The sequence below is a fragment of the Crocodylus porosus genome, unplaced genomic scaffold (genome assembly GCF_001723895.1).
Source record: "Crocodylus porosus isolate Cpor-Errol unplaced genomic scaffold, CroPor_comp1, whole genome shotgun sequence".
Taxonomy (NCBI): Eukaryota; Metazoa; Chordata; order Crocodylia; family Crocodylidae; genus Crocodylus; species Crocodylus porosus.
In genome coordinates, this window is record NW_017728886.1 from 35849990 (window position 1) to 35861152 (window position 11163).

An 11163-nucleotide genomic window follows, 5' to 3' on the forward strand; every position below is an offset into this window, starting at 1 on the left:
ACACCTTCAAGAGTAAATTGGATGCTTATCTTGCTGGGATCCTATGACCCCAGCTGACTTCCTACCCTTTGGGCAGGGGGCTGGACTCGATGCTCTCCCGAGGTCCCTTCCAGCCCTAATGTCTATGAAATCTATGAAATCTACTGCCTTAGAGTTCTGCTAGTGATCGTTTCTTTGTAAAAATCATATTCGAGTTCTTTCCCTGTACAGCCATTGCAAAGAGGTATGAATAAAGGATACCAACCAAAAGGCAGGTACATTCCTCTAGTACACTCTGCACACAATATTATTTAGCATTTAATTATGTCACCAGAGCAGAAGCCCAAGCCCTTTTAGGGCTTTGACCCTCATGGGGCTCTCTCGAAGTGGCCTTTATTGGGACAACATTTAAATGCCTTCCTGATGATAGCTGACAAAACAGGATTCCTCCATGAATGTCTAAAACAGACTAGCACATGCAACAGTTTGGTCTTAGCAATGAACAAAGCAGGAAGTGATCTTCATTAGTTTCAAATATTTATAAACATGCAATTTTTTCACTATCTTTTGCACAGGGCTAGTCAGTATACTGGTTAAATAAATAGGCTCTATTTTTCAGACCAACTTACTTGTGGGAATAATGAAGGAATCTAAAGATGAGTTTCCCTTTTTGCAGCTGTATCCACATTTGTGACCGCATGCCTGGTTTGCCCATTTACCATTCTTAGACTGTAGTGTCGCACAGATTTTTTCTGACTCAGGAGAGGGACTTCCTTGGAGAAAAATACAAAAATAGACAGTCTGTGTTATTATAGTAAATCTTCATATTGCCCACTGAAGGAATAATCTATTTCTAAGTCTTCTTGACCATATTAATTCAATGTCATATTTTTTTTTACTAATTATCATTTTAAGAACAGAGTAATTGACAATTACTTAGCCAACTGACACCAAGGAGTCTGACTACTGCAAACTATTCACATGCACTTCCCTGGCAAGCCAGTGTTACATACTCCTTTCTGTGCCCATTTCACAGATGAGTCAAGTCTTCTACAGCTCCATCTAGTTGGGTTTGGCCTTTTAGTTCAAATTGTAGCTACTTGTAATTTTACCAGTAGATGTCCTTGGTCTAGTCCCTGGTGAGTCAGTTAATACCTAGTAGGGAACTAGTACAGCATCTTACCACTAGATGGCCAGGAGCAGCTAACCCTGTTTGCCTTTAGTAAACTGCTATCCCAGGATAAGCTGTAGATACACAACTTCTGCTGTAACTTACACCCATGGAAGGATCTAGGGAGTCTGAAAAGGGGGGTGCAGATGGTATGATGCATCATCATATACAACCCAACACATTTTTTTCCAGGTAAAAAGAAACTAGAAGCTTTAGAAATATGCTACGGGCCTAGGGCTACATTATTGAGATTAAGAGCGAAGCAAAAACAAATATAATTTTATTGGCATATGCACGAATTTGGTATAGATTATGTTTAAAAAACCACAAGCAACAAGTGAAAAGTAATAAAAAGATGTTAGTTCTTTAGTCCTGGAGTCATTAGAATTAAATGTATAGCTCTTTTATATTCATCAATAGAATATAGTTTTATCTACAAGACGATTGTAACTTGACAGTGCAATGTTTCACTGAAAGTTAATATTCACCTGAGTTAATGTTTCCACACCTGAGTCACTGGTTTCAGCTACAGTTATAAACAGTCTGCAGGGCTGTGAAATAGGAGCTACATTATCAGAAACAGCTGACAGCAGTATTGCAGAAGAGAGGTTACTTTGGTTTATGGAATACAAGATTTTTAAATTAGGAGAGAGGGTCACTAATACCTGTGGAATGAAGAGTTCAGAAGAAGCAGTTAGATTATAATTAGCCATGAAGTTAATTGACTTCTTCACTGCTGCCTGAATAGAAATGCTGCTGCTGCTGTCAAACAGTTGGTTTTAAACTTGGGTAGGGCAGAAATCAAAGAAGAGTGAAACTGCACCATTGCACCTCCCCTAGATCCATGCTTGCTTAAAGTGGTTTAGTTTTACCCTTAATTTTATATTAAGTTATACAAGTATTCAGATTCATATAAGGTATCCTGAAGTGCAGCTGTATGTCATATATCTGCTTCTTTTATATCTGTGTGAAGGCCAATTGCATTGAAGGAAAGGTGTTGTGTAATTATGTTCTTGTATATTCATGTTTTGTTTGAAGAAAGTATTCCAGTTTATGAAGAATCAGTTAATTGAAACAGAAGCATTTTCAATTAATAAATACATTTGTTTCTGTAAAACTCTGTTTTGCGAGTGAAAAGGAAAAAGGAAACTAAAAGATCAATGAAAACAAAAATAAGCATTGTTACCATCTTCCTGAGGACAGATGGTCAGTTGTGTTAGTCTGAAGTCAAGCAGAAGGAAAGGTAAAAGTGCAACTGAATCAGAAATGCATAAGCTTTTGTGAGCCACAGCTTACTTCATTAGATGCATAAGCCAGCGTAAGTTACAGCTCCTTTAAAGCACTATGGAAATATTTATACCTGTTCTATTTATAGCTACTTCTCTTTCATTACAATACATATTTAACAGTGGGATTTTATCATCTTGTTCAGCATTTACTTTTAGACATGTGCAAAAATATACCTGTCTGTTTTTTTGAGGGGTCTTTGGATTTTAAACCTGTAAGCACCTGCTTCCAGAGCCGATAACCAAGTTAATTGCTATGAAAATTATGATGATGTCATATACATAGGATTATGAATCTAGTGTCAGGGGAGAGGAGGGGGAAATTACCATGAGCCTATAAAGGCCATTCTGCAGCATATTGTTAGTAACTGAAACAATTCTAAGAAAAAAATAAATGCAGAAACATATGGTATATAGCATTGTTTCTAAAAACAAGGTATTTCATTGTTTAATTAATTTTCAGTGTGAATTAATAGTGTGAATGCCAAGAAAATCTCAAAGAAATACTAAATGGAAAATAAAAATGCCAAGCTTTTAGGTTTCTTGGGTTTGGAATATTTTTTTTTCCTTCCCAATTTTGAAATTTCAAATTAAGAATACATTCTTCTCACAGTAGGTCTCCAGTCTAATATTGTACTTTCCCTGTAGTCTTATTTACACTGGTGAAAATTCTGTGAAATAAAGAAAGCAGATATAGAAGCTTATGTCCTCTAGCCATGAAAACAATAGTACACCTGGGACTTAGATCATTAAACAGATGTAAACCTACCTGGAGCCCAGTTTAAATATCTGAATGGATCCCCGCCAATCCATTGCCATCCACTGTCATCATTCACACTGTTAAGTCCAATCCAGATTTCAGTATTCATCTTGCTAACCAGCCCTAAATAACCAAAAGAAATAAAAAGACAACATATTAAATGGACTTGATTTTGAAGTTACTGAACAAAGTATAAAATAAAACTAAGTTTAAAAAGTATCTGTTCTGGACAAAACAGACCTACAAAGTCATCTAGTAATTGCAGGTAGGGATATTGCAATAGCTATTTTTTTCATGTAGGATAAAATTTTCATTTGAAGACACATTTTGTTGGAAAAATGACACTTTTTTGCAACTTGCATTTTCAGAAATTGCCCTTAAGATATATGCATGTTGATGTGAAAGCCTTTGAACTTGTCCTGAGCTAGACTCAGTAGATTTCTTTATTCTTTTACCTGCTACATATGTTTGTTCATGCAATTCTGTGATACTTAATAATTCTGCATTCTGCTGCTGACAGCTTTTCCTTGCCTGGTGCCATGTTAGAGCTGACTCGGAGTTTATCTGATAGTGGATGCCTGTCAAAGAGTTGGTAACCCAAAAAAAGTCCGCAGTGGTGTCTGTAAAGCATGATAAAATATTAACGCTAATTGAGAATCATGCCTGCCAACATTTGAAAACAAAATCCCAGTATGGTCTAAATGACATGTATTTACATACACGGATTCCACAGACTCTTTGTTCCCCTGTACATACACTCCATATATTCAGTAGATACTGCAAAGCTCAACATCCTGCACCTCTCCCAGTTCATTCTACAATTGCCCGCTCGCTGATTCCTCCCGTCTCTGCAGCCTGCCCACAAATTCCAAATATATCGAATCTCTTGTTCTGTTCATCCAGGCCCTCATTCCTCCTTTATTCTTTCCCAGGCCTGCAACTCCTACAGCCTTGTTGTAGACAAGAGACTTTCAGACCATTTCCTATCACTGTGAAAGGAAATCTCAGCTGATTGCCCGCTTTCCTCTGCTTGCTGGGAAGGGCAGCAAATCAGAGATGCTGCACAGGCAGATAGAAAAGCCTACTATCCCATCCTTTGTAACAGTCCCCAAGACCGTCCCCAAGAGTTACATTGCCACCTGCCTCTCCTCGCCAAGCAGAGCTTGCCCATGAATTAGATATTGTGTATGGGCATAAATGCTTTTCTGGATTGTGTCCCTTGCTTCAAAATATCATGTAATTGTCTGTTACCTTTTTCTGGGCAATATCCATATAAAGAGTCCTCATCATAGTTTGCAGATGTTGCACACCATGAGAAAAAATCAGAGCCATCCTTTGTGCATGTGGCATACAACTTATTCTTGTACTTAAAAGGGAATACACAGGGTGCCCCAAAGGAATTTCCTAGTAATGTAAATATGTCTATGGAAAGAAGTGGAGAAAGAGAAAAATGTTGCATTGAAAGCACTGTTCGCCAAAATGTTCGACCATAAGCAACATTCCCTGGAAATGTAGTTAAGCTAGAGTTGAGGCTACAAGTACATATAATAATATTGAAAAGTCCTGTGAGAATAATGGCATTATCAAGGAGATTTTGTAGGAGGTAAGGAAACGAAAAATTAGCTTCCCCAAACAAATTTAATCTGTCCATCAAAGTATTCACAGCCTACCATATTTCTGGTTGTTTCTTCTTTTGTCTAGACCTGTAATTTGTGCTGAGATATAGAGTGGTGCCAAAGCTCCATCCGTTTTTGCCCTCTTGTTGGAGGGAGGAGAGGGGTGGAGAAAAGAGGAATAAAGAGACAACTGGGCAGGCCTAAAATCTAAGTAGCCTAAAGGGAATTGGAGCAAGGGATAGGCTTGTATCTCTCCTTACTCTTTTTGCTTTAATTATAATCTCGCTGTTTAAATACCATTAATATTTGCCATTATTTGTAATGTTGTTTAAAATTAAGGTTAAGTCCAGGCATTCAAAAAACCTGAGGCACAAGTGCTCTAAGTATCATGCTTTACTCAAAAGCATGATACTGCTTTTGAGTAGCATGCTTAGTGCCTTAAAGCAGTGAGGGAGTGAACAGACAGAGTGTAGTTTACTGGGAGGGCGGGCACAGAAGTGGCCTGCACTGGCCAAGGCCTCCCAGGAGGCTGCCAGGATAGCCCCGCTCCCCAGCCCCAGCCCCCCACAAGCTTGTGACTGTCAGCAGCAGCTGGGGTGGAAGAGAGGGGAGGAGGGAAAGGGGGAAAGGGAACCTTGCTACCATTTGAGTCTTCGTGCAGGGTGCAGGGGGGCTCCATTCCCCTGCCCTGGTCTCCTGACAGCTGCAGCTCAAAAGGTACATGGCTTTTTGCAGTGCCAGAAACTAGGCACTGGGAGGTGAGGAAACAGATTCCCCCTGCCGTGCACACCCAGCCCAGCTACCCCAAGGCCCAAGGCTCTGGGGCCCACATGGCAGGGAAGCTTTGTTTCCCTACCCCCTGCCCCCAGCCGCGCAGGGAGGAGACAGATGCTTTTCTGTCTCCTCTTTGTGACAACCCAGGGGTGGGGCTGGTCCTGTGCAGGTAAGCATTGGCTGAAGCTAGGACACAGCCCTTTGTAGGACCCTGAGATGCTGGGGCACTCTGATCTAACTTGGGTCATGATGGTACCTTGTACCAATGCTCGATGAAGCACTCTAATCGAAAGCGCTTTAGTCTGTTAGCACATCCATTCACCATTTGTAAAGCATTCTATGTGCAGTGAATATCTGTTCAGTTATGGCTGTAGAGCGCTTTCTGTGCACTTCAGACGCTATTTCAGGTATAACATTAACTCTGACTTCCCAGGCTTCTAATGGTTGGGGTTTTTTGGTAATTATAACCTTCCTTAAATAATCTTCTTGTTACATTAATGACATGAATCTTCAAACTTAACTCCAAGCTTATCCTAGTATTATGCCTAGAAAAAATAGAGGAAGGAGTAAAAGGAACAACAGGGAGAGCCATCAGTTTGTTAATGCCCTCTCTTGCTCTTTATAGGTTACTATAATGCCAAAAGTAGCAGGTAAATCCTCTCCTTCCAGAACAACTTATTTTTGCTCATTACATTTCAAAAGGTATTTCTTTTTACAGTAAAGTTTCAGTGTATGTGATTTTTTAAAATTATGATTTTGATAAAAATCATTCCACTTGTTCTTTAAATGTGCTCTCTCCATCTATAAGGCATGTGACTGAATTGGGATCATAGCTTGAACCATTGTTTCTTTTGTTTTTGTATATCTGTGCCTGATATACACAGCTAAACACAAGCATATTTTTCTATAAATAGCAGCCAAATATGCTAAGTTATATCAACCTTAAGTTACTTATATACAATATAATATCACATTTTTTCACTAAGTATTGGACTTACATTAGCATGAATACACAGCTATTTGTTAAGTTGATGTAGAAGTCAAATAATCATTCCCTGTACTGAAAGGAACTCACCATGTGAAACAATTGCAAATGAAGTGCACAGGACAAATGAGGTACACTCGTAAGTTCAAAACAAAACAGACGCATTTCAGAATTTTACCTTCATAGTGCTGAGAGCACAAACTGTCAGTGGTTCCATAGATTTTCCACATACTCCCAATTCCTGATTCTTTGGATAACCTAATTCTTGTTTCTTTTCCTTTGCCGTAGTTGAAGAATAATTCTTCTCCATGGATTGCAAGGCGGCTCTCATTTCTGCAGTTCCACTGTTGAAGTTCATTTGTCTTGTTACAATGACCCAGAGTGACCATAACTTGGTTTTTCTTGGAAGGCACTGCCACACATAATTTCAATTTCATATTCAGAAGCTGGTGATCAGAGATCCATCTGAATTTTTGTAACTCATTGTTCTGATTGCAAATAGTAGTTACAAGTGAGTTACCATTTTGAGCTTGAACACAGAGCTTATTGTCTTCATTGTGTATTAAAAATACTTCACTATCTGCAAAACAAAATAAGAAACGTATTATAATTATACATATTATATACATTATATATTATATAATAGAATATATAAGGTATATAATATTATATAATAACATTATATATATAAAAGGAGGATTGTAGGAAAGCTGAATATCTGACACAGGAAGAAGGACGGAGCAGATGGTATGGTGCATCATCATAAAAACAACATTTTTCTCCAGGTAAAAAAAAAAAAAAATGAAGCTTTACTAATCTGCTATGAGTCTAGGACCAGCGTTCCCTCTAAGAGGAGTGGTGCGCATGGCCAGGCAGGCGTGCTCATGCTGTGCTGCCAGACATGCCTGTGCAGCCAAGTGCATGATCACGCAGCTTAAAGGAAACACTGCCTAGGACTATATTATTCAGATTGAGATCGAAACAAACAACTTTTCTGAAACATGCATGAATTTATCAATATATTATGTCCAAGAAACACAACACACTAGGCCAAAACAATCAAAAGATATTGTTTCTCCTGTAGTCATTAGCATTAAATATACATCTCTTTTTGAGGTTTATAAAACAAAATCTAACCTCCTTAAGCACCTTGACAGTGCATCCAGTACTTCACTGAAAGTTATTTCCACATCAGCGTTAATGTTAACTTAATTAACCATTTCTACTCTTGAGTTAATGTTTTTAAGCTAGAGTTAAAAATAGTCTTCAGGACTATGAAATAGGAGTTACACTATAAGGAGCAGCTAACAAACAGTAGAATTCCTGAAAGAGGATAGTTTGATAATGGAACATCGAGACCATTAAATTCAGAGAGAGAAGCATTAACATCTGTGGAATTAAGTGTTAGAAGAAATGGGGTAAATTATAATGAGCCACAAAGTCAATCAAGTCCCTCTCTGATGCCTGAATAGAACTACTGCTAATACTAGGCAGGTGGTTTTAAAGGAAGGTGAAACTGAGCCACTGCACCCCTGGCTCTTCCCCTATTTATTTGCATAGCTCTAAGTGTAAACATTTCTGGAGCAGGACCCGTAACTTCTAACATATAGGGACACTTTTGTGCATACTATTCAAACTTATCAAATAGAAGTAATAATTACGTACTGTGCATGCACATGTGTGTATGGAATAGCAATACAAGAAACTCAATGTAAGGAAAAAGAATGTGTGCGTATGTGTGTGTACTAGTAATGTCAGTAACACAAAATTACAGACAGGGATGGAGCAGGAATTCAGGTGATTCATGCAACTTGAAAGCTAACCTAGGATTAAGGGAGTCTAATGAGAGATTGTCAGTCACTGAATGGTTTTTGAGACAATGGAGAGTTCCCATTGGGCTGAATGTGAAGCAAACATCAGCTCTGAGCTCTTACAAGAAAACTGTATGTCTTTGTTTACCAAGAGTTTCTCTCCTGCTTCCCAAGACATGACAGAAGCTGCATCCAACTCATTCTTCTGCCCCGTTGGTACTTTTCTTCCATACAGAATAGATTATTTGGTCAGAACCCTCAGGGGAAGGCAGGATATTAAACATAACCAGTTCTCATGACCATTAAGGGCTGGTTTGACTGTCAGCTAGGAAGTAGAGGAGAACTGCAGCACACAATCCACACTGCCCTAATCACTCCCTGAACATGGCTCAGCAGTACCATGGCTGGAAGAGGATCATTTGAGTCAACTCTGTGTCATCTTCTGCTTCCTGTTAGATCACAAAGCTTTTGTATTACCCAGCTGGTGGACTGGTGAAAGTGACCATTGAATGACCCCCCAAATCTTCTCTGGGTCTGTACTTACATTGAGCTTCTCTTTACACATCTCTTCTCCTCAATTCCAGGGGATGAGAAAAGATTAAAAGGGAATTGCTGTCAGTGCAATGTATTTCCCTCTCCTCCTAGCAGGGAAGGAAGCAGAGCTAGCCACAAGCAAGCATCATGCATCTGTGCAGTGGGTGACATCAGAAATTTTAATATGGTAGGAATTGCAAGGGTCATTTTGGAATTTATTAAGTTTTCTTGACATACAATTAACTCCCATGGTTAGAAGTTAGTTGAGGCACACTTCCCTGAAAGGCTTAATCAACTCGTTGTGCAGTCACCACACAATCCTGCAATATGCCCCTTGGGCCAATACTTTGGACAGAAGCACTACTCTGTAGGACCTCTCCCAATGAAAGGAGTCCTGTCCTCCAAATTTTAATCCACCCCCATTAGTGGCTGTGTGTTTAGCAACAGCCCCTCAAGTGCTATAGTATCAAAGCCTTCTAAAATAAATCAGCTTGGAAACTCTAGCCCCAGAATTTGACCAAATGCACCATTTTATTTTATACCCTAAACTAAACCCTGATGATTGCCTGTAAACAAGAAACTAGGGCTCCAAATATCACCAAAGTTGAGTAAACTTGTTTTAGATGAGGGTAAATTGAGAGAGAAAAAGTTAACTAATCTGCCTTGCTGACAATGAGAATGTTAAGTTCACTAAAGTATGTGCAAAAAGAATCCATTTACATTTGCATTTTCTTGGAAAAGACCAGACAGAGACTTACCTGGCAGTTGAAGAGATGTACTTATGAAGGAAATAAAAATAAGGAACAGATAGACAGCCATTATAAATGTTTCATTCCTTTTTCCCCCCTTTGCTTCAGAAGAATAGAAAACAGTAGTTAGTTTCTTTCAAGAAGCCCTTTCAAAAAGCCCTGTGAGCAATAAGCCAAATTAGCAAGCCCTCCTCAGTTATGAAGATTTAATAGATATAGGAAGTTCTGGACTTTAAATAAGGAACTATATCTTGTCACATGAGTCATTCTGAAACAGTACATTTAAGTGGATTAACTTTGCTGTCCTAAGCTAATTTCTGTGAAGAAGTCCCATCTTTCAGAGAAAAGACAGTGAGGAACTAAATATTACATTTCAACAGAGCTCTCTGGAAACAGGTTTTGACACAGAAGGATCATCATTGTTAGGGTTACCGTATCAATCAGTATTCCAGAGAGCATAGATCCTTATAAATATAAGGAAAGAAAGAAACCATGTGTGCTGAAGATGAGGCTGTAAATGCAAATGATTAGTTTAAAAGAGAAGGACAAGTGGAAAAGGAAATGGAAATCAAAGTTCAAGTCAGTATGACCCTGGACATAGCAACCCCTCAGATCCGTATAGGCACAGGGGTTGCCCATATAGGCACAGGGGGCAGAGGCGGGAGCCAGCCCTGGGGCCTGGCCCAGGCTGACAGGAGCCGGTGCAGCATGTGGTTCCCATGTGTTGCACCAGGTCCTGCCATGGCTGGGCACTTCCTATAGCTGCAGGACCTGGCCTGGCATGTGGGGACCGTGCAGAGCCGAGCCAGGTCCTGCTGGCCTTGGGGCTGCTCGTACTGCCTGGCTGCCAGGGATTTGTTTGAAGCGGGGCAACAGGCACGTGCACACTTATCTGGACATGCCCAGTGAATCTTCCCTGAAAAATCTCTTGGACAGATTTTCTGAATCATGCAAGAGCTTCAGGAGATAATTAGTCTCAAGATGGCTGGGATCATGTACCGAGGGATGAAAGAACCAATATCTGACATCACTCTTGAGCAGGGCTATCCCTAGGGTATGGCAAATCAGGATGACTGCACCAGGCCCTGTGCTTTGAGGGGCCCTGCAGAGCTGGGTGAAGCAGCCACAGTCCCTCCTGCAAGTGCTGGTGACTATACCCTGCACCATGGAAGAAGCACAGAGACCACCCCCCAAGCATGAGGGAGACCCTAGCCTGTGCCCTGCCTTTGTGGGGAGTCCCATGGGCCTTGTGGAGTGTTAAGGGGGCCCTATACAGGCTGATTTACCTGACGCCCTGCACGCCCCTAGGATCATCCCTGCTCTGGAGGATAAATCTGTTGGTGTTGCTGACAGTTTTTGCTACTGGAGTCTACAGTCAGCAGATATCTTGACCATCAGATTGAACTGGCTAACAGAATCCAAAAACCAGCTAAGAATTTTGGGCTATTACAAAAAAGTGCATGGAATAGTAGCAAACTATCAGCTAAAGTGAAGATGT

At 40.0% G+C, this 11163-nt stretch overlaps 1 protein-coding gene across 1 annotated transcript in view; it reads right to left on the minus strand.

The window, feature by feature from the left end:
- Window positions 1-9860, minus strand: part of LOC109308157 (macrophage mannose receptor 1-like) — a 61826-nt gene extending 51966 nt beyond the window's left edge. The window contains exons 1-6 of the mRNA XM_019532457.1: window positions 9675-9860; window positions 6750-7151; window positions 4448-4618; window positions 3652-3816; window positions 3206-3319; window positions 609-752 (exon numbers count right to left, since the gene is read on the minus strand). Of these exons, the coding sequence (XP_019388002.1) occupies window positions 609-752; window positions 3206-3319; window positions 3652-3816; window positions 4448-4618; window positions 6750-7151; window positions 9675-9735 (1057 nt within the window). The 5' untranslated portion in view covers window positions 9736-9860. The remainder of the gene's footprint in view (window positions 1-608; window positions 753-3205; window positions 3320-3651; window positions 3817-4447; window positions 4619-6749; window positions 7152-9674) is intronic.
- Window positions 9861-11163: the final 1303 nt, after the last annotated feature.